Source organism: Sapajus apella, unplaced genomic scaffold, assembly GCF_009761245.1.
Source record: "Sapajus apella isolate SASKATOON/1434 unplaced genomic scaffold, GSC_monkey_1.0 scaffold68, whole genome shotgun sequence".
Taxonomy (NCBI): Eukaryota; Metazoa; Chordata; class Mammalia; order Primates; family Cebidae; genus Sapajus; species Sapajus apella.
In genome coordinates, this window is record NW_022437008.1 from 2,484,485 (window position 1) to 2,508,170 (window position 23,686).

A 23,686-nucleotide genomic window follows, 5' to 3' on the forward strand; every position below is an offset into this window, starting at 1 on the left:
CTTCAGAACCCACTCATGTTCTCAAAAAACCACTCCAGGCTCACACCACCCACCTCAGACTACCTTAGGCCATCTGGATGATCCCTCAGACTGCACCAGAAACAGCTGACCCCAGACGCAGGACGCCAACCTGGACAACCTTTACCCCACAAAGAGACAGCCTGCTCTCGAGACACATGATGCCTGCCTGGACCCACACAGAGAGAGCCTGCCCCTCAGACAAAGGGCCCCCAACTGGACAGCTTCTCAGCCCCACCCAGAGACAGCCTCACCCCACACATCACATTGTGCCAGCATAACCCCTCAGATATCTCACACACACACACACACACACACACACACACACACACACACACACACACACACCCACTAAGCAAACAAAACTAAGCACGCACCTCAGATTACTCCATTACACTCTCAACCCAGTACTATCCAGATATCTTGCTTTTCAAACAAGATAGACCAAGTCACTCTCCAGAGACACACACAACCAGGCAGGCCTGCCGGTGATGTGGCCACAAATCTGGACACACCTCTTGGATGTCCATTTCTTCCTTATTTGACAAATTTTCACTGTCACCCAGGCTAGAGTGCAGTGGTACAATCTCAGCTCACTGCAACCTTCCACCTCCCTGGTTCAAGCAATTCTCCTACCTCAGCCTCCCAAGTAGCTGAAATTACAGGAGCACGCCAACACACTCAGCTAATTTTTTTTTCTTTTTTTTGAGACGGAGTTTTGCTCTTGTTACCCAGGCTGGAGTGCAATGGCGTGATCTCAGCTCACCGCATCCTCCGTCTCCTCGGTTCAGGTAATTCTCCTGCCTCAGCCTCCTGAGTAGCTGGGATTACAGGCACGTGACACCACGCCCAGCTAATTTTTTGTATTTTTAGTAGAGACGGGGTTTCACCATGTTGACCAGGATGGTCTCGATCTCTTGACCTCATGATCCACCCGCCTCGGCCTCCCAAAGTGCTGGGATTACAGGCTTGAGCCACGCACCCGGCCTAATTTTTTATTTTCTGTAGAGACAGGGTTTCACCATGTTGACCAGACTGGTCTTGAACTCCTGATCTCCGGCAATCTGCCCACCTTGGCCTCCCGAAGTGCTGGGATTACAAGCATGAGCCACTGCGCCCAGCCTCTTCCTCCTTTAAATGTCCACAAGCAGGCGTTGACACACACTGGCCTCCCTCACACTCAGGATAGAAATGTAGAACACACACCCATACATGTGCAGCCTAGTCATCCCCAAAGATACATACCCTAGCAGTCCCCTGGGGACAGAAAGAACCTACATGCCAGGCCCCCCCAAAATGTAACCAGACATCCCTTTCCCCAAATCACAAAAGCAGGCCTGCTGCCCACCGACCCCAAGCTGCACTCAGATAGAGTCTCTCAGGCACCTGAGAAAACTAGAAGAGCCTCAAATCACCCTCCTGGAAACCAGGTGTCAGCAGGCACACCGCCACCTGGACAGCCACATACAGTCAGATGTCCCTGAACACCGGGCACCCACCTTGAGGTCTTCGTGCTTGGGCATGATGGTGATCTTGTTGCCATCCACACTGAGGATTTTGCCCTGCAGGTTGATGAGCTCACCCTCACAGACCTCTACATTGTCCCCAGGTTGGAAGTTGTGCTCCCGCTCCTTCCCTGCAGGGGCAGCAATATAGCTGATTCAGGGGCTGCTGCCACGGGCCACCCCTGCCCCTTGGCCCAGGTTACAGAAGGAGTCAAATACCTGTGCTCTCAGTCACCACCTCCAGGTCGATGCCCTCTGGCTGGTCCTCAAACTTCTCCAGTTCAGAGAGTGTGGGCTTCACACCCTCCGTGATCTAAGCCCCCAGGGGAGAGGGGAAGAGAAGCAAATGGCCCAAGGTCAGTGCAACAGCCCAGCTGAGTGGGCTGGAAAGATGGTTAGGGAACACTCCTAACTTGAGGAGTGGGACAGACCCAGATAACCCACAGCGCAGGGCCTGGCCTGCAGAACGCTCACCCCACCCTCATTAGCAGTGCCCCTCCTGTCTGGGACCCTCACCACAGCAGACATGGCGAAGCTCTTGAACAGAAAGCCCTTCCGGCTGTAACGGTTCCCCTCAAAGATGAGGAAGTCACCATCAGAGGCAACATCGCCCCCCAGGGACCTGGGATTTTATGGGGAAAAGAAGATTAGAAGGGAGGCTCAAGAAGAGAATCTTACTGTACCTCAGTCTTCTCAGTTGGCAACAGCGGGAGAGGACCACAGGTGGACTGACCCTCCCATCCCAGCACACACCCTCTTGGCAGCAGTGACTTCTCACAAACCTCAAAGGCCTACCTCCCTGCACTCCTCCACTCATTTCCTGATTTATCTTTCACCACAGCACTGATCACCATCTGACAAGCTAGTGTTTGACCTGTCCCCCTAACTAGCATGTCGGCTCCAGAAGGTCAGGGATGTAACAGTCACTAAATTTCACCAACAACAGTGCCTGGTATGCAGAAGTGTGCAGTAAATATTAGCTGAACAAAGTAACAGTATCAGACAATGACACCAGTTAATATTCCTAGGGCACTCAAGCCTGGCCTGCACATTCAGGACCTCACAGACTCCTCCCCAAATCTGTGACATCAGTAACTGCTCATTTCCAGGTGAGGTAATGAATGCAGGCTCAGGAAGGTCACACCACACACCCAAGGTGGCCAGGCCAGAGTCTTGACAGGATTCAAAAGCAGGCAGGTGGGACTCCCAAACCTGTGGCCCCTGGCCCTGAATGTGGAGTGGGGGCCACTTTGTGTCTATTCCACGTCTCCGGGGTGGAAGGAGCCTCCTCCACTCTCCAAAAGGGAAACACATGGGAGGAGCAGGTCAAGTTCCTCCTACACTCACACAATCGCTCTCCCATGGTGAATCTGGGAGAGGGCTCAGCATGCTCTGCTGGGCACGTTGGGGTGGTTGGTCAGCTGGCTTGCTGCGGGGTGGGAAGGGGAGCATTATGGTTTGTTCTTTGCAAAGAGGTGCAGTTGAGTCAAGACCAGTGGTATAAATGGGTCCAAACTCAGGCAGGTGAAGTATTAGCAAGGCCTTTGGTGCAGACTGAAAGGTGTATTCCACAGCTCTTCTTTTTTGAGACGGAGTTTTGCTTTTGTTGCCCAGTCTGGAGTGCAATGGCACGATCTTGGCTCACTGCAACCTCCGCCTCCCAGGTTCAAGTGGTTTTCCTGCCTTAGCCTCCTGAGCAGCTGGGATTACAGGCATGTGCCACCATACCCAGCTAATTTTGTACTTTTAGTAGAGACGGGGTTTCTCCATGTGGTCAAGCTGGTCTCGAACTCCTGACCTCAGGTGATCCGCCCACCTCGGCCTCCCTAAGTGCTGGGATTACAGGCATGAGCCACCATGCCCAGCCACCTCTTCCTTTATCTGAAGGAAAGCCTGACTGGCTGAACTACACAAATTTAGTTCCAGAACAGGACCAGAGGGAAGCGCGTCACTGGCACCTCTTGTTTCTCCATCTCCTCTCCTGCCCTTCCTGCCGGAGCCCTCAGTTGGCCCTGGAATGTTGAAATTCCTGGGCTGCTGCTCCAATTCTCTACCCAGCTGGGGGATCCGGGAGGCATCTGAGGGAAAGGGGCTCCATATCCCCCAATCTCAAGCGGGCATAAGCAGATCAGGAAGCCTGACAAAGTAAATCCCATTTCAATATGTCACACCATGGATCACACTTAACTGTGTGCCAAGTGCGTTCTGGGCATATATACATACTAATTTATTTAATTCTCACTACAATCTATAATCTCAGGAAGCAGAGGCTGTTTTCCTCAATCTTTTTAAATTTTTTTTTAACTTTTTCTTTTTATTATTTTTATTTTAAAAGATGGGATCTCACTATGTCGCCCAGGCTGGTCTCCTGGCATCAAGCAAGCCTCCTGCCTTAGCCTGCCAAAGTGCTCCCTCCCACCAAAAGCCTCATCAATCTTTTGGTTTTTTTGTTTGGTTTTGTTTTTTTGAGACAAACTTTCATTCTTGTTGCCCAGGCTGGAGTGCAATGGCTCAATCTGATCTTGGCTCACTGCAACCTCCGCCTCCTGGGTTCAAGTGATTCTCCTGCCTCAGCCTCCCGAATAGCTGTGATTATAGGCATGCACCACCACACCAGCTAATTTTGTATTTTTAGTAGAAACAGGGTTTCTCCATGTTGCTCAGGCTGGTCTTGAACTCCTAACCTCAGGTGATCTGCCCACTTCGGCCTCCCAAAGTGCTGCAATTATAGGTGTGAGCCACTGTGCCTGGCCCATCAATCTTTATAGCACAGGAAACTGAGGCACAGCAATGTGGAGTGACTTGCCTGGGGCTACATGTCAGGCTAACCAATTCACAGACTAACCTGTGGCGGGGCCATCCCTGTGGAGGAACCTGCAAAAGGCACATTCTGCACACCAGCCCTGGGGACCCAGCCCAGCCAGTCCCCAAGGACACCCACCTGATCTTCTCAGCATCAAACAGCCTCTGTGGAGGCCGCTTAAACTTCTTCCTTTTGGCAAACCAGTCTTTCTATGGAGGAAAGCGGCATGGGTCGGAAGGGTGAGGGAGCGGGACTTGGCCACCAGCAGGATGGAGTGCACCCCTTCCCCCAAGTCCACAGATTCCCCCGAGTACCAAGCTCATGCGGGCCTTGATGCGATCGTAGTCAATGCGCGGGACCATCTTCAGGGAGATGGTGTTCTGGCTGGGCTCCACGTAGTCCACCTGAGCAAAGCAGGCAGGGCGTTAGCAGGGCCCCACCCTCCTCCCTGACCCCAGACACAAGAAGGGCCAGGAGATGCTAGGAAGGAGAAGGGACACAGGATGGTGGGGAAAAAAATCAGGCTGCTGACAACTTCCAAAAGTCCCTCTCCAGCCCGTCCTTCCCCTCAACTCTGGCACTGAGGAGCCACTGCCTACTTGATATCTCCACCTGGATGTCTAAAGGTCCCTCAAATCCAGGACAATTGCAGCCAAAGTACTGACTCCCCCACACCTGCCCCTTCTGGCCGCCTCCCACTCCATTCTTCCCTCTGCTCAGGCACACAAGCTGGGAGCCACGCTTGACTCCTTTCTTTCTTCTACACCTACACCTGATCTGTCAGCAAATTCCAGCAGCTCTGCCTTCAAAACACCTGACCTCTTCCCCTCCTCCACTGCAATCTCAGCATTCCAAATCCAAAACCCAGAATGCTCAAAAATAGGAAAGCTTCTGAGCACCAACATGATGCTCAAAGGAAATGCTCACTCTGGGATTTTCAGATTTGGAATGCTCAACCAGTAAGCATAATGCGAATATTCCAAGAGCGGAAAACATCTGAAATCTGAAAAACACCTCTGGTCTCAAGCATTCAGGTAAGGGACACTCAGTTTGTATGAGGGTCTTGGTCCCACCGGCACTACCACCTGCGCTACAGCAGCAGCCTCCTCCCTGGTCTCTGTGCTCCTGCCCGTGGCCCCTCCAGGCTATTTCAGGGTTTCTCAGCCTTGTCACTATTGACTTTTTGGGCCAGGTAATTCTTTGCTGTGGGCAGCCATCCCGTCCATGTGTCTAGCATTTCTGGGTTTAACCTGCTAGACGCCATAAGCATCAACCCCCTCCCCAGCTAACATAACCAAAAATGTCTCCAGACATTATCCTGGGGAAACATCGCCCTGACTTGAGAACCAGTGGTCTAGTCTCAACACAGTCACCAGAGAAATCTTATTAACACTCAAGTCAGCCTGTGCCCCTCAGAGCCCTCCCATCCTACTCCAGTAAAAACCAAAGCCCCCAGATGGGCCTTGTGAGCTCCCCAACTCATCTCCCACCATCCCTGCTGCGACCAGTGACCGTCCCATCCTATCTCACAGGCCGCTCCTGCTGTTCCTGCTGCCTACAACACTCCTCCCAAGAGCTCCACATGCCTCATGGCGTCTGCTCTTTCAGATCTTTACTCAGCAGGCCTGAGAATGTGCACAGAAGACGGCCATCCGTTTTCTGTGTGCTCACAAAACCTTCAGCTCATCTAAGTGGGGTTCTATTCTCTGCAGCAGAAAGAGGGTGGGAAGGAGAAAAGGAAAAGAAGGGAGAACAGAATGGAGAAGCCCTGACTCCCATGCCACAACCCCCCGGCACCTGAGCAATGTCATCCTTGTAGATGCCCCGCTTGAGGCGGACCCAGGACTTTGGTTTCAGGTTGGCCACCTCTTTCACCACTTTGAGCACATCTGTCATCTCCTTGATGGGCACCATCTGCTGGTTCCAGTAGCCAAGCCGCAGGTTGCCCACCCCCTCGATGGCCTGCTTCACATGGGTCTGCTTGTAGGCCTCTACGTAGATGTAGCCCTTCACATGCTCTGGTGCCACTACTGACTTGATCTGCAGGGGCTGCAGGTGAACAGGTGGAAGGAGGAAACAGTGAGACATGACTGCTAATAACAGGAATGAATTCTAGCAGTCCCTCTGCTAGAATTCATCCCACAAAAACACACTGGCACAATGACATGGACACAAGGGTATTCCCTGCAGAATTATTTATTACAGCAAACAAACCAGACTGGAAATTTAAAATCCAAATACAGTAACTAATTTATGGCTTAACTGTGCCATGAAATACAATGTTGCAGTTAAAAAAACAAAGAAACAAACAAAAAGATGAGATGAGACTCTATGTGGTGGCTCACGCCTATAATCCCAGAACTTTGGGAGGCCAAGATGGGCAGATCATTTGAGCCCAGGAGCTTGAGACAAGCCAGGGCAAAATGGTGAAACCCTGTTTCTACAAAAAATGCAAAAACTAGGCCAGGTGGGTGGATCATGAGGTCAGGAGCTCAAGACCATCCTGGCTAACATGGTGAAATCTTGTCTCTACTAAAACTACACACACACACACACACACACACACACACACACACTCACTCACTCACTCACTCACTCACTATCTGGGCATGATAGCACGTGCCTATAGTCCCAGCTATTTGGGAGGCTGAGGCAGGAGAATTGCTTGGACCCAGGAGGGAGAGGCTGCAGTGAGCCAAGATTGCGCCACTGCACTCCAACTTAGGCAACAGAGCAAGACTCCATCTCAAAAAAACAAAAACTAGCTGGCTATGATGGCACATGCCTGCAGTCCCACTATGCAGGAGGCTGAGGGAGGATAACTGCTTGAGCCTGGGAGGTTGAGGCTGCAGTGAGCTGAGATCGCACCACTGCACTCCAGCCTAGGCAACAGAGTTTCTGAAACCATGTCTCGAAAAAAAAAATAATAAAAATAAATAAAATTAGATTAACCTGCAGGTACTAATATAGAAAGATATCCAGTGTTCTGTTCAAAGTCAACTAGAGCCAGGTGTGGTGGCTCCTGCCTGTAATCCCAGCACTTTGGGAGGCTGAGGCGGGCGGATGATAGGTCGGGAGTTCCAGACCAGCCTGGCCAACATGGTGAAACCCTGTCTCTACTAAAAATACAAAAAAATTAGCCAGTGTGCAGCACGCACCTGTAGTCCCAACTACTCAGGAGGCTGAGGCAGGAGATCTGCTTGAACCCGGGAGGCGGAGGCTGCAGTGAGCCGGGACTGCGCCACTGCACTCCAGCCTGGGCAACAGAGAGAAACTCCATCTCAAAAAAAAAAAAAAAAAAGGGCCAGGCGTGGTGGCTCACGCCTGTAATCCCAGCACTTTGGGAGGCCGAGAGATCGAGACCATCCTGGTCAACATGGTGAAACCCCGTCTCTACTAAAACTACAAAAAATTAGCTGGGCATGGTGGCATGTGCCTGTAATCCCAGCTACTCAGGAGGCTGAGGCAGGAGAATTGCCTGAACCCAGGAGGCGGAGGCTGCGGTGAGCTGAGATCGCGCCATTGCACTCCAGCCTGGGTAACGAGAGCGAACCTCCGTCACCAAAAAAAAGAAAAAAAAAAAGGCACCTAGAGCCTGGCGCAATGACTCACACTTATAATTTATAATCCCAGCACTTTGGGAGGCTGAGATGGGCAGATCACTTGAGGTCAGGAGTTCAAGACTATCCTGACCAACACGGAGAAACTCCATCTCTACTAAAAATACAAAATTAGCTGGGCATGGTGGCATGCACCTGAAGTCCCAGCTACTCAGGAGGCTGAGGCAGAAGAATCGCTTGAACCCGGGAGGCGAAAGCTGTGGTGAGCAGAGATCACGCTGTCACATTCCAGCCTGGGCAACAAAAGTGAAACTACTTCTCAAAAACAAAGCAACTGGGCCGGGCGCGGTGGCTCACGCCTGTAATCCCAGCACTTTGGGAGGCCGAGACGGGTGGATCACGAGGTCAAGAGATCGAGACCATCCTGGTCAACATGGTGAAACCCCATCTCTACTAAAAATACAAAAAATTAGCTGGGCATGGTGGCACGTGCCTGTAATCCCAGCTACTCGGGAGGCTGAGGCAGGAGAATTGCCTGAACCCAGGAGGCGGAGGTTGCGGTGAGCCAAGATCGCCCCATTGCACTCCAGCCTGGGTAACAAGAGCGAAACTCCGTCTCAAAAAAAAAAAAAAGCAACTAAGGCCAGGCACGGTGGCTCACGCCTGTAATCCCAGCACTTTGGGAGACCAAGGCGGGTGGATCACCTGAGGTCAGGAGTTTGAAACCAGCCTAACCAATATGGTAAAACCCCATCTCTACTAAAAATTCAAAAAACTAGCTGGGTGTGGTGGTGTGCGCCTGTAATCCCAGCTACTCAGAAGGCTGAGGCAAGAGAATCATTTAAACCCAGGAGACACAGGTTGCATGCAGTGAGACAAGATTGCGCCACTGCACTGGGGAACAGCCTGGGCAACAGAGCAAGACTTGGTCTCAAAATAAGCAAATAAATAAAAATAAAAATACAAAAATTAGCTGAGCATGGTGGCACATGCCTATAATCCCAGCTACCTGGGAGGCTGAGACAGAATATCTTGAACACGGGAGGTGGAGGTTGCAGTGAGCTCAGATTGCACCACTGTACTTCGGCTTGGGCAACAAAAGTGAAACCCTGTCTCAAAAAAAAAAAAAAAAAATTAGCCAGGCATGGTGGCACGTGCCTGTAATCCCAGCTCCTAGCAGGCTCAGACAGGAAGATCACTTGAACCTGGGAGCCGGAGGTTGCAACGAGCCGAGATCATGCCACTGCATTCTGGCTTAGGCAACAGAGCAAGACTCCATCTCAAAAAAAAAAAAAAAAAAAAAAAAAAAAAAGACATCTTCATAGCACCTTATTTCATAATTTTTGAAAAAGTGAAAACACAAATATTCAAAAATAAATGACTAAACAAAATTTAGTATTATCTATAAAATGGAATATTATACAGCCACAAAAATGAAGTCCTGGCCTGGCACAGTGGCTCACACCTGTAATCCCAGCACTTTGGGAGGCCAAGGTGGGTGGATCGCCTGAGGTCAAGAGTTCGAGACCAGCCTGGCCTACAAGGTAAAACCCTGTATCTACTAAAAACACAAAAATTAGCCAGGCGTGGTGGCAGGCACCTGTAATCCCAACTACTTGGGAGACTGAAACAAAACAATCAGTTGAACCTGGGAGGCAGCAGTTGCAGTGAGCCAGGACCACACCATTTTCACTCCAGCCTGGGCAAAATGAGTGAAACTCCGTCTCAAAAAACACACAAAAAATGAAGTCCTGATATATGCTACAACATGGATACGTCTTGAAAACCTTAAGTGAAGGAAGTCAGTCCAGAAAGTAGATTCATGGTTACCAGGAGCTATGGGAAGGGAGGAATGCGGAGCAATGGCTACTGGGTATCAGTTTCTTTTTGGGATAATGAAAACGTCATTTGGGAATTAGATGGCAATGATGGTTACGAAAGTACTAAAATATATTAAAATCCACCACGGTTTACACTTTAAAAAATTAAATTTTAGGCTGGCCACGGCGGCTCAGAACTGCAATCCCAGCACTTCAGGAGGCCAAGGCGAGTGGATCACTTGAGCCAGGACTTCATGACCAGGCTGGTCAACATGGTGAAACCCCGTTCCTACTAAAAATACAAAAAATCAGCTGGGCATGGTGGCAGGTGCCTGTAATCCCAGCTATCTGGGAGGCAGAGGTTGCAGTGAGCCAAGATCACACCATTGCACTCCAGCCTGGGCAACAAGAGTAAAACTCCATCTCAAAAAAAATAATAATCAGAGTCATGCCGGGCGCGGTGGCTCAAGCCTGTAATCCCAGCACTTTGGGAGGCCGAGGCGGGTGGATCACGAGGTCAAGAGATCGAGACCATCCTGGTCAACATGGTGAAACCCCGTCTCTACTAAAAATACAAAAAATTAGCTGGGCATGGTGGCGCGTGCCTGTAACCCCAGCTACTCAGGAGGCTGAGGCAGGAGAATTGCCTGAACCCAGGAGGTGGAGGTTGCGGTGAGCCGAGATCGCGCCATTGCATTCCAGCCTGGGTAACAAGAGCGAAACTCCGTCTCAAAAAAAAAAAAAAAATCAGAGTCATAACTCAAATGACTAGAATTCTACTCCAGGGCGCCATGTAGGAAGATGTGAGCACACTTGTTTTTGTTGTTTTTTTTTTTGTAGAGATTAGGTGTCACCAAGTCACTATGTTGTCCAGGCTGCCTTGCACTCTTGGGCTCAAGCTATCCTTTTGCCTCAGCCTCCCAAAGCACAGGTATTACAGACATAAGCCGCTACACCTGGCCAAAAGGTACCTTTTCAGCCTCCCCATTGGGTAATCGCACCCCACAAACCTCAGTCTCCCCATGACAGGCAGAGATACTTACCACTATAATGAGGAAAACTTCCCCCACCCCCAGATGGAGTCCTGCTCTTGTCGCCCAGGCTGGAGTGCAGTGGCATGATCTTGGCTCACTGCAGCCTCCACCTCCCAGGTTCAAGTGATTCTCCTGCCTCAGCCTCCCAGGTAGCTGGGATTACAGGTTTGTGCCACCATGCCCGGCTAATTTTTGTATTTTTAGTAGAGATGGGGTTTCACCATGCTGGTCTCAGACTGGCTGGTCTCGAACTCCTGACCTCATGATCCATCCACCTTAGCCTCCCAAAGTGCTGGGATTACAGGTGTGAGCCACCGCACCCAGCCTTTGAGGAAGACATTTGAGCACATTTAAAATCACAGTTTGCAAACCCTGCAACTGCCTCCTTGGTCCCACCGGCTCACATCCAGTGGCTCAACAGGTTAAACCATGATCTCCGGCTGGGATCATGTTAAGGGAGAAAGCTACCAACCAGCACAGTGATTAGTTTCACAAATTTTGAGAACACCCTTCATAGCATTTGCCCTGGTGGCTTTGACAACAGCTCTGCTAAGTAAATGCACGCTGCAGAACAAGTCCTGGCTGAGAGCTGGACATAAAGCCACCTAATCTTTTTTTTTTTTTTTTTTTTTTTAAGCGGGGGTTTCACTTTGTCATCCAGGCTGGAGTGCCGTGGCGCAATCTCAGCTCACTGCAACCTCTGCCTCCTTCGAGCAATTCTCCTGCCTCAGCCTCCTGAGTAGCTGGGACTATAGGTGTGCACTGCCACGCCCAGCTAACTTTTGTATTTTTAGTAAAGACGGGATTTCACCGTGTTGTCCAGGCTGGTCTCCCAACTCCTGACCTCAAGTGACCCACCCGCCTCAGCCTCCCAGAGAGCTAGGATAACTGGAGTAAGCCACTGCGTCAGCCAAAAGCCATGTATGATGCTGAGAGGCAAGCAAGGGGCCCAGAGAGGGGAAGTAGGTGCATCACAGTCACACAGCTAAGTAGCAAGGGCAGGACTCAAAGTGTCAATCTAAAGAAAGACCTGGGCCGGGGGTGGTGGCTCACACCTGTAATCTCAGCACTTTGGGAGGCCAAGGCGGGTGGATCATCTGAGGTCAGGAGTTCAAGACCAGCCTGGCCAGTTGGTTAAACCCTGTCTTAAATAATAAAAAAATAAAAAACAAAGACTTGGGCCTTGGATGCAACATCTGCTTCCTGGCATGTGGTGAAGAGGGTGACCCCGTATCAACAGGGCTGGTTAACAGGCAAACCCACTCTAACGAAGAAAAGGTAGAGGAAGCTAGCTGGCTGACTTCCAGAGGGCCAGAGGGGTGGTAGGACACTGCCAGAAATGCAGAGAACAAAGAAAACATATCTGTCAGGGCCCAGAGGAGCCCTTCCATCTAGGCAGTGGTCTTGTTCTAACTGAAGCAGCTCACTCAGCAGGCAGCTCTGCTCAGCACAGGGGCACCTGGTGCTCTTGAAGTTGACAACGTCCTTCCCTCTGGGTGTTGCCCACGTCTCCCCACCAAGCCACCTGCCTACCCAACTTACCGTGTCTGTGAACTGGTAGGCAATGAACTTGCGCATCAAGGAAATGGCTGTGGCCCGTTCCTCCCCGATCTGGAAGATGAGAGGCAGATTTCAGAGAGATGACAGAATGGAGGAAAGGACACAGGAAGGGGGCAGGTGAGAGCAGCAAGAAAGATAAAGTAGGACCAGGAGAGGAGAGAGAAAGGATGGACAGCCAGGAATATGGAGGTGGGAGACAGCCAGTCAGTAACAAGGAGCAGCAGATGGAAACAGAAGGACCAAGTGACTGGCAGGTCACAGAGACCCAGGACAGACAAATGGACAGTTCTCCCCCACAAACCAGCTCCCTTATTCTTCCACCTCCTCCAAGCCCCAAGATCAGAGCACATACCTTACATTTGACAGTCCACAGATTGGGATCCCTGGGCAGCAGAGGAAAAGGAAGCCCTTCAGTGAAGCTGAATCTTCGGCAACAAACAGATGAACCCCCAGGGCCACCCCTTCCTCTGTCTCCATACCCAGGATCCCCATACTCGCTGGCTTCCCCACATTTCTACCCATGAGCAGGAGGAAAGACAAAGTGCCACCTTGCCCTCCCTACCCCCGCCATCCACCACACTGTCTGTGTGACTCTGCCCTGACTTACTTCAGGGAGCCACCTGTTTGGGCACCATCAGCTCATACAAGATTCGCACCCCAGCACCACTCCCACCATCCCAACCCCCTTACTTGACTCCTGGGAGCAGCTGCTGCTGGGTGATGTCATCTGAGAGCTCATCAGATCCTCCATACACCCTGAAGGGAGGACGGCATTCAGGAAGGAAGGGGTGAAGCTCAGACCCCCTCCCCTTCCCACTGCTCCCCGCCTCCACCTGCCCCTGCCATGCCCTTACGTCTCTCCCACAGATGACTTGGCATATTTCTTCATGTAATATTCGCCCAGTTCTTCTTCTCGCTGGTCCCTGGGGGAAGCAAACAGGAATTGAAAGTTGAGGAGAGCGGGTGGGCTGTCCGCCCCCAAATCTCCCACAGGGCCAATCCCACCATGTGTCCTTCCTTGCCCACCTCCAGAGGTTTTGTAGGCGGCGAGCCCCAGAACGATCTTCATCCAGGACAACATTATCGATATTGGAGGCTAAAAAAAAATTGACAGAGGGAGTCAGCAATGGCAGTGGAGGGCAGGGGCCTGGAGAAAGTAGGGGCGTGCAGCTAAGAGGGCCAGGGTTTGGCCCTGGGGCAGGAAGATGACATCTCACAGAGAACATCCCAACCTCTCATCCCCTACTCTGTCCTACTCAGCATCCTGCTTCTTGTCAAAAACACTGGGAATGGGGCCCAGCAGTTGGGGGGCTTCCAGCTGTTCCCATCTCACAGTCACTGTCCAGGTACACCCTGGACTCCACCCCACCCCACCCATCGCTACCACCCACAAATGCTCAGTCCCAGACAGACACATCCATGCTTTCCCAGGCCAACAACTGGGGCAGACCTGGCCCCAGAACTCCCTGACTGTGGACCCTACGTGGGTCAGAGCCCCCAGGGCCAGACCGGGACTGGTGGGCAGGAGGTGAGGGCAGGTGCTGCAGGAAGGAGGAAATGTCAGGATATGGGAGGACGTTTGGGGAATCACACTTTTCAGATTCTTACCTTCAATCTCTTCTACTTGGAGGAAGAGGAGGTGGTGGTGGTGGTGGTGGTGGTTGTGGTGGTGGTGGTGGTGGTGGTGGGCGAGGGCAGACAAAGTATGAGCCAAATTATAGCAGCAAAATCAACCAATGGGTTGCGGGAGGGGAAGGGAGGGACACAGAAAGGTTGAAAATCAAAAGTAAAGGCCAGGCACCAGGTGGTTGGGGAGAAGCCGAAATGTATGAGGCGCACAGAACGGAAAATAACGGGGAAAGGGGGGCACTGGCCCAGGAAGTGGGGGGTATCTTGGGACAGAGCTCACCCACCCTACAACCCCAGAAGGGATTCACTGGGCCCTGGGATCCCAGAGTCCTCTCCCCACAGCATCCCCATCCCACAGCCCCACCCCCCACTCATGGGCCTAAAAGGAAAAAGCGGGGAGCTGGTCTCTCTGGGAAGGACAGAAAGAAGCGAGGTGAGGACGGTGGGGATTGGGGTGTACAGGGGATGGGGGGTGGGGGGAATGGGCTCTGAAGACCCTCTCGACCACCCCCTTTCTAGTAGTCTTGTGGAGGCAGGGCCCACACACACCTTTCTCTAGGATGTCCTCTGCTCCATCCTCCCACTGGTCCTCGTCCTCATACTCATCATCAACATCTGAAACGGAAAGGCCAAGCGGTAAAGGGCAAAGGTGACCTTGTAACAGATACCAGGACACGAAGCATCTCCTCTGGGAGACAGGTACTACAAATCCCCACTGCACAGGGCAGGACACTAAGGCTCCGACAGGGAGGCACTCATCCGAGGACATACCACAGAGCTGGTGTGTGCAGCAGGGTCGGGGGCACCTGCAGCTCCACCTAGCTCTGTAAATTATCCCCTCTCCTTACTCCACCCCCAAATCCCTTAAGAAAACTAAGATCAAAGTAAGCAAGAAGAAAAGTTCCCTTCCAGCTATCAAAACATGATCACTAGAAAGTTTTTAAAAAGATGGTTTGTGGTCAGTTCATTTTATGATTCTCATACATTTATGACAGCCAACACTGAGAGCATACTATGCACCCTGCCCTGTTCTGAGTACCTAACAGAGATTCCTCATTCATCTGCCTGGCAACCCCAAGGGAGGCACTATTGCTGTATCTACTTTACAGCAAAGACTCTGAGACCCAGAGAGGTTAAGTAACTTGCCCAGAGACTCAGCTGGGATCTGAGAGGCAGTGTGGCTCCATGGTCCATGTACTTAACCTCTTCACTATGCTGCATGTACTGTTTTGTATGTATCAAATGTTGCACTAAAACGTAATACGTGCACATAACGAAAGACTCCAATGTCTATAGAGAACGTAAGCATTAAAAAAGTTTAAAAATTTTTTAAAAAAGAGAATGTAAGCATCAATTAAAGACTCCAACGTCTATACAGAATGTAAGCATCAATTAAGTCTCCCTCCCTTTTCTAACCCCCAGTATCTCAGTCACCTTTCCCAAAGGCAATTCCATGACTAGTTTCTTGCCTAGAGATGATCTGTGTACATATATGAAATGCATGTAAGGCTGCACGTGGTAGCTTATACCTGTAATCTCAACACTACAGGACGCTGAAGTGGGAAGATCACTTGAGCCAAGAGTTTGAAACCAGCCTGGGCAACATAGTGAGACTTCCTCTCTACAAAAAAATTTTAAATTAGTCTAGTAGGGTCTGGTGGTGCACACCTGTGGTCCCAGCTACTCAGGAAGCTGAGGTAGGAAGATCACTTGAACCTGGGAGGTAGAGGCTGCAGTGAGCCATGATCATGCCACTGCACTCCAGCCTGGGAAACAGAGTGAGATCCTGTCTTAAAAAAGAAAAGGGCTGGGTGCAGTGGCTCATGCCTGTAATCCCAGCACTTTGGGAGGCTGAGGCGAGCGGATCACCTGAGGTCAGTAGTTCGAGACCAGCCTGGCAAACATGGTAAAACGCTGTCTTTACTAAAAATACAAAAATTAGCTAGGTGCAGTGGTGCGCACCTATAATCCCAGCTACTCAGGAGGCAGAGGCAGGAGAACCGCTTGAACCTGGGAGGCAGAGGTTGCAGTGAGCAGAGATCGCACCACTGTACTCTAGCCTGGGCAACAGAGCTAGACTCTGTCTCAAAAAAAAAGTAAGAAAAAAATAAATGGAACTAAAAGTGGAAGCTCCGCCCTCAGCCTCTGGTCTGCACTTGCCCAGCACTGTGACATACCAGCCTCATCCAGAATGAAGCCTCCATGACGGGGTTTCTTGGGGGGCCGGTCATCATCTTCCTCCTCCTCTTCCTCATCGTATTCCTCCTCCTCTTCCTCCTCCTCTTCTTCCTCAGGCTCTTCTTCCTTTTCACTGCCTGCTGCACTGCGCCGCTCTTCCTCTACCTACAGGGGTCAGGCAGGGTTGTGGCACCAGAATTCTGCTATCCCAAAATCTAAATACCACGTTCCCCGCCCCAAATCTGACCTCAGATCGGCCTGGCCAATCACAGTTCACCTGGCTCTGCATACACCCCTTTCATTCTACCCTGGCCTCTCTGGTTACCATCCTATCTAAGCGACAGCACTGCCATCTCCCCAGCCGCCCAATCAACCCTGGGAGTTGGCCTGGGCTTCTCCCTGCACTAGACCTCTTGCTCACCTTTCACCAAGTCTTATTTAAAATTTTTATTTATTTATTTTCTTTATTTTTCATAAGAACTCACTATCATGAAATCCACTGGGTCTTTTAAGTATAATAGCTCAATGAAACTTGGTCCTTGGGCCTCATCTCTTTCCTTTTTTTTTTTTTTTTTTTTTTTTTTTCAGAAGTCCTACTTTGTCGCCCAGGCTAGAGTGCCATGGCACAATCTCAGCTCACTGAACTTCTGCCTCTTGGGTTCAAGCAATTCTCCTGCCTCAGCCTCTTGATTAGCTGGGTTTACAGACGTGCGCCACCACACCTGGCTAATTTTTGTATTATTTTAGTGGAGACGGGGTTTCACCATGTTGACCAGGCTGGTCTCGAACTCCTGATCCCATGTAATCCGCCCGCCTTGGTCTCTCAAAGTGCTGGGATTACAGGTGTGAGGCACAGTACCCAGCCCATCTCTTTCCATTCTACGAATCCCCAAGGCCATCTCGTTCTTTCCCTTGGCAGTGGTGGACATCTCTGTGACAGTGACTCCCATCTCTGTTTCTAGTCCACAATGCTCACCAAGATCACTGGCCACCCCTGTTGCTAATTCTGTCGTCATTCTGTATTCCCAATCATCCCAGCAGCACCTGGCATCCCAACCACGCCTTCCCTGTAGAAATGCTCCTCACTTGGCTTCTGCCGTATCATGCTCTCCTGGTTTTTCTCAGCACTCCTCTTCAAGCTCCTCTTACTCTGTTCACCCCTTCAAGGCTGACATCAATTACCAGGACTCAGCGCACGCCACTTTGCTTCTCCCTCCATGCACTGTCTCCCTAGTCATTTTACCTACCATGACTTCAGTTCCTGTCTCTGAAGGTGACACTCTCATCTGTCTCTAGACCCCCACTTTTTTCCAGAACTCAAGACCACCATGCACCAGCAGCATCCTAGATGCCTCCCCATGATGTCCTCTGAGCCCCTTCATACCCACTGTGTCCCAAACTGACCTCAGTGTCTTCCCCTAGACCTGTGCTGGCCTTCTCCAATTACCAACAGGCACCAAATTCTCGTCCTTTCTGCCTGTGAACATCATTTCTGCAAGCCATGCTTTCCCCCAGCCCCATACATCAGAGCCTAGGCCACGATACTACCCTCTCATACCTGGATCCTTACCCCAGCCTCCTCCCTACTCCCCTGGCCTCTAATCTTTCTTTCTATACCAGCAATAACATTAATGGATTCACACCAAACTTCAGTCTTTAACTCATTGACCTCACAACTTCCATGTCATTACTACAATCCATTTACCTAATACAGGTTGAGCATTCCTAATCCAAAAGTCTGAAATCTGGCTAGGCACAGTGGCTCACTTGTGTAATCACAACGCTATGGGAGTCTGAGGCGGGAGGATCACCTGAGGTCAGGAGTTCAAGAGCAGCCTAGCCAACATGGTGAAACCCCGTCTATACTAAAAATACAAAAGCTACCTCAGCATGGTGGTGGGCACCTGTAATCCCAGCTACCCGGGAGGCTGAGGCAAGAGAATTGCTTTAACCTGGGAGGCAAAGGTTGTACTGAGCTGAGATTGCACCACTGCACTCCAGCCTGCCCAATGGAAAAAGACGCTGTCTCAAAAAAAAAAAAAAAAAAATCTGAAATCTGAAAGCTTTCAAAATCTGAAACTTTTTCAGCACAGACATGTTGCTAAAAGGTCATGCTGAGGCTGGGCGCAGTGGCTCATGCCCATAATCTCAGCACTTTGGGAGGCCGAGGAGGACAGATCATGAGGTCAGGAGTTCAAGACCAGCCTGGCCAACATAGTAAAACCCCATCTCCACTAAAAATACAAAAAAATTAGCTGGAGGTGGTGGCAGGCGCCTGTAGTCCCAGCTACTTTGGAGGCTGAGTTAGGAGAATTGCCTGAACCTGGGAGGTGGAGGTTGTAGTGAGCTGAGATCACGCTATTGCACTCCAGCCTGGGTGACACAGCGAGACTCTGTCTCAAAAAAAAAAAAAAGTCATGCTCAAAGTAAATGTTCATTGGAAGATTAGGGAATGCTCCAATGCAAATATTACCAAAAAAAAAATCAAAAACACTTCTGGTCCCAAGCATTTTGGATAATATTCAATATGTATTTTCTTCAAATCCATTCATGTTTTCACTTTAAAGAGAAACATTTCTATGTTTTACAATGTCTCAAAATTTAAAACTTTTTGAAGGTTTGTGTGTCACAAACACAAGGTAACTATAAAGATAAAAGCAAAACAATGTTATTAAGACTCAGCAAGACACTGCTGCCTGCTGTAGGCTCTCAGCCTAAGGCCTGTTCTCCCTTTAAGACACAGTAGCACTAAAATGAAACTTTCTCATGACCCAGTCAAGACAAGACACAACTGAAAAGAAAATATTTTCACTAAATAATTCAATGTCGGCCGGGCGCGGTGTCCTCATTCTACCTAAAAGCACCTCTCATCAACCCCAACCTAGAATATATGCTACAGTCTTGCAAAACTGTGATCTAAAACATGAAACTGACCATTTGGTTCCCTGCCCAGCTCCTCAGCCAGCCCCGACCGAGAAGCACATGCTCTGCCCACTGCTTTTCCCCATTTCCCACCCTTCAGGACTGCCTCCCCCAAACAGTAGGTCTTAGCTGCACTGAACTACTTGAACCATGCTCTCTCAGTGCTGCTCATCATCCATGCTGGTTCTCTGCATAGAGTCCCCTCTGGGCCGGGCACTGTGGCTCACGCCTGTAATCCCAGCACTTTGGGAGGCCTAGGAGGGTGGACTGCCTGAGGTCAGGAGTTCAAGGCCAGCCTGGCCAACATGGAGAAACCTCATCTCTACTAAAAATACAAAAAAATCAGCTGGGCATGGTGGCAGGCGCCTGTAATCCCAGGTACTCGGGAGGCTGAGGCAGGAGAATCGCTTAAACCTAGGAGGCAGAGGTTGCAGTGAGCCAACATGGCGCCACTGCACTCGGGCCTGGACGGCATAGCGAGACTTCAACTCAAAACATACACACACACACACACACACACACACACACACACACACACACACAGAGAGAGAGAGAGAGAGAGAGAGAGAGAGAGAGAGAGACAGTAGCTCATTATTTGCCATCACTACTTGTCTAACCACAGAACCCTGTCCTTCAAGGACTGTATCACCATTTGGCTGTCTGAAAGACCATCTAGTCCTATCTCTGGCTGTGGGGACAGGCTTCACACTGTCCTCCTGCTTCACCTGGTAACTGAAGAGGAGCCAGCAGAGGGGTCAAGTATGGTGTAGTGTTGGGGAATAGAGACTAGTACAGTGCAAACCAGAATGTCCCAGACAGGAAATGGAACTGGGGATCTTGGTCTCATTACCACCAGACTTTAACCACCAAGCAGTGTCTCCAAGCCGTGAGTCAGAGACCAAGAACCCAGTGCTGCAGCTTGGAGGAAAGGCCCTCCCTGTCACTCTCCCACTCATCCCTCCCCCACCACAGCATCCCAATTTCTCCAACTCTTCACTGGAAGCCTGGAAACCAGGCACTCCCCAAAGGGCACCACAAAGCCTGGCAATCAAATTTCCACAAAGAATAAGCAGGCAACATAAATGAGCAGGACAAGTCACCCAAAACACACAGCACTCTCCGTCTACTGAACGTTTTCCAGAATACAGCCATGTGCAACCTTTTCCTTCTCTTCACTCTGCCAAAAGGCAAGCAAGATGATAAATGGCAACTTACATATCCTGGGAACTGGAGAAAATTCCCAGTTGTGAGTGGCACAGCCACTCATGGAGCAAAAGGCTGCTCTGCAGAACAACCCTGGGTCCCAGGCTTCCAGCTCCTTTCATTTCCCCAGAAAAAGCAAGAAATCTTAATCTTTATGTAAAATCTCCCTCACAAGCATTGGCAACTAATTTAAAAAGCCAACAAGTTTCTATACATCAAATAAGAGATGTATAAACACCCTGTTATCTGTTTACTGGTTTCTGACTGCTACCTACTAAAGGTCAACTCCAAAAAACCAAAGATTTCCTATCAGACACCGGGGAAGTAAGTGGAACACAGTAGCAGATGCAAACACTGATTTGTTCAACAAATTAATAAAACAAAAGTAAGTTTAAAAGGAGGATAATGGGCCTGGCACAGTGGCTCACGCCTGTAATTTTTTTTTTTTTTTTTTTTGAGACGGAGTTTCACTCATGTTACCCAGGTTGGAGTGCAATGGCGCGATCTCGGCTCACCGCAACCTCCACCTCCTGGGTTCAGGCAATTCTCCTGCCTCAGCCTCCTGAGTAGCTGGGATTACAGACACACACCACCATGCCCAGCTAATTTTTTGTATTTTTAGTAGAGACGGGGTTTCACCATGTTGACCAGGATGGTCTCGATCTCTTGACCTTGTGATCCACCCACCTCGGCCTCCCAAAGTGCTGGGATTACAGGCTTGAGCCACCACGCCCGGCCTTCACGCCTGTAATTTTAACACTTGGGAGGCCCAGGAGGGTGGATCACCTGAGGTAACGAGTTCGAGACCAGACTGGGCAACATGGCAAAACCCCAAAATATGAGCCAAACATGGTGGCACGCACCTGTAATCTCAGCTACTCAGGAGGCTGAGGTTGCAGTGGGCCGAGATTATGCCACTGCACTCCAGCCTGTGCAACAGAGCAAGACGCTGTCTCAAATTTAAAAAAAAAAAAAAAGGATTATGAGAAATAAAAGAACGTTTGAAATCAGAAACACCCCAGGAAATGATTGTTTTTTGGTTCCTGAAACTGAGGTACTCAACAGATCCAAAGCCAGAGTGATCCTTTCAAAACATTAGATCCCATCTTCTACCTGTTCACTTTTTCACGGTTGCATTTTGCTCAGTTAAGGCCAAATTCCTTACCACAGCCTTCAAGATTCTATATGACCCGGCTCCCATAAATTCTGTGTTGCACGAGCTCTGTTCCAATCAAACTGGAACCCGTTTTTTTGAGGGGGTGGTAGGGAGACAGAGTCTCACTCTGTCACCCAGGCTGCAGTGCAGTGGCACCATCACAGCTCACTGCACCTTCACCTTCTGGCTCAAGCGATCTTCCCATCTCAGCTTCCAGAGTAGCTGGGACTACAGGAATGTGCCACCATGCTCTGTTAATTTTTTTACAAAATAGAGTCTTGCTCTGTCACCCAGGCTGGAATGCAGTGGTACAATCTCAGCTTACCATAACCTCTGCCTCCCTGATTCAAGCGATTCTCCTGCCTCAGCCTCTCAAGTAGGTAGGATTACTGGCGGATGCCACCACACCTAGCTAATTTTTTTGTATTTGTAGTAGAGACGGGGTTCCACCACATTGGCCAGGCTGGTCTTGAACTCCTGACCTCAGGTGATCCACTGTCTTGGCCTCCCAAAGTGCTGAGATTACAGGCATGAGCCACCACACCCAGTCTCAGGTAATTTTTTTTCTTGTATCTTTTTTTTCTCTTTTTTTGTCTTCAGTGGTTGGCTATCAGCCAATTTTTTTATATTTTTGTAGAGACAGGGTCCCACCATATTGCCCAGATTGCCCTCGAAATTCTAGGCTCAAGTGATCCTCCCATCTAGGCGTCTCAAATCCTCGTTAATCCTTGAACGCAGCAAACACACTGCCATCTTTCCACCTGCTGGTCCCCTCACTGGAACACTCCACTTCCAGCTAACCACAACCCACTCCCTCAATCATTGTTCAAATGTCACCCCTCAGACTCAGGTTGATGACCCTATTTCAAGTGCAACCAGGACTCTCCACTCCCCTTCTCTATTCTCCTTTTCTCCAGAGTACCTTCCAGCTTACTATATGATGTATTTATTGGCTATGTTTATTTACATTCTCGAAGGCAGAAATTTTTAAAATCTGCTTTGTTTACTGGTATACCTCAAGGGCAAAGAATTGCACCTGGTATATAGCAGGCACTACAAATGTATTTCTGGAATGACTAGACGTAACTAAAAAAAAAAAAATCTAATGCTAAGTGCTTACTATATACACACAGAGTAAACTTTAAAAACATCACCTGTTATCTCACTGCACCTGGCTCATCTCTGGCCTCCAGAACCTGTCCCTTTGCTTGACTTCAACTTGCCTGCTTCTCTGCCCATTCCAACAATCTGGGAGCTCCCAGAAGCCAGAGCTCAATGTGAACCCCTCGAGCCTCCCACAGGGCCTTTCTGCCCGGAGTCCTGTCCCCAGGCGCAGTGTCTCCCCCAGCGCCCCTGCCACAGACCTCGGCCTCCTCGCCGTCACTACTGCGCTCGCTGTCCTCCTCCTCGGAGAAGTTGCTGTCCTCGCTGTCCGACATCTTCCGCTGCTGCGGGAAAAGACGGCAGCCTCAGCGTGTCCCACAATCCTGAGCTCCACCTCGAGCCTCAGTTTCCCCGCTGGTTCCCTGGGAGAAGAAAACCCCTTAGCGCACTTCCGGCAGCCTCGTTTTGGCAATCGCGAATTGGAGTCCGGACTCCCTCCTACGCCACATGTTAGACCTTCCCAGTTTCCGAATCTGCTCCCTACACCTACCCGGCCCCGGCTGCCACCGGAACTGCCACCTCTGCACCTACGCTTACCGCTTGGGCTCCACCTCCGACTTCGATACCAGCTGCAGTTCGCACGACGCCTGGCTGGGGCAGACGGGTCCTCTCGCGAGAACCCACCCATTGGCCTCGCCTAACGCGAGATTTCCGGGACTGACCCAGGCGACTCACTTTCGAGTCGCCATCTTGAGAGAGGCAGGGCTGGTTTAGGAAGAGTGCGGGGCCGACATCTGCGGAGGGTCAGGAGAGGGAAGGTATTTTTACCCTGCCTAGTCGGCCTTTTCCAAGCTGGAACTCGTGTTTGAATTGAGTGAGCCGTTTGTTCGTTAGTCCAGGCCACTAGCGCGATATGCCAAGCCGCGAGGAGGCGGGGAATCAGCGAACAGCAAATTAGAAAAGAAACCAGGCTTATTTCCTAGGCCCTCTAAAGCATCCCCAGGAGATACGTTTCCCTATTTTGCAGAGAACGCTGAATGAAGCTCAGTGGAAAGCGGCAGACTCAAGCCTCCTCGCCAAGTCTGAGTGACCGTGAAGCCCTTGTTTTCTTTTTCTTTCTTCTTTCTTATTTTTTTGTAGAGTTGGGGTCTCACTATGTTGCCCGGGCTGGTCTCAAACTCCTGGGCTCAAGCC

At 50.3% G+C, this 23,686-nt stretch overlaps 1 protein-coding gene across 6 annotated transcripts in view; it reads right to left on the reverse strand.

Annotated features, from left to right (window-relative positions):
• The window catches only part of SUPT5H (SPT5 homolog, DSIF elongation factor subunit), a 31,978-nt gene extending 8,697 nt beyond the window's left edge, over positions 1-23,281 (reverse strand). Inside the window, exons 1-16 of one of the 6 annotated variants that reach the window (XM_032248812.1) lie at positions 23,090-23,281; positions 22,753-22,914; positions 16,107-16,272; positions 14,479-14,544; positions 13,909-13,920; positions 13,327-13,396; positions 13,155-13,223; positions 12,991-13,056; positions 12,653-12,683; positions 12,283-12,351; positions 6,124-6,375; positions 4,641-4,730; positions 4,465-4,535; positions 2,040-2,145; positions 1,743-1,836; positions 1,518-1,654 (exon numbers count right to left, since the gene is read on the reverse strand). In XM_032248812.1, coding sequence (XP_032104703.1) covers positions 1,518-1,654; positions 1,743-1,836; positions 2,040-2,145; positions 4,465-4,535; positions 4,641-4,730; positions 6,124-6,375; positions 12,283-12,351; positions 12,653-12,683; positions 12,991-13,056; positions 13,155-13,223; positions 13,327-13,396; positions 13,909-13,920; positions 14,479-14,544; positions 16,107-16,272; positions 22,753-22,827 — 1,374 coding nt within the window. In that variant the 5' untranslated portion in view covers positions 22,828-22,914; positions 23,090-23,281. Of the gene's footprint in view, positions 1-1,517; positions 1,655-1,742; positions 1,837-2,039; positions 2,146-4,464; positions 4,536-4,640; positions 4,731-6,123; positions 6,376-12,282; positions 12,352-12,652; positions 12,684-12,990; positions 13,057-13,154; positions 13,224-13,326; positions 13,397-13,908; positions 13,921-14,478; positions 14,545-16,106; positions 16,273-22,752; positions 22,915-23,042 lie in introns of all 6 variants that reach the window. The other 5 variants (XM_032248814.1, XM_032248813.1, XM_032248816.1 and 2 more) reach the window with 5 other exon arrangements.
• Positions 23,282-23,686: the final 405 nt, after the last annotated feature.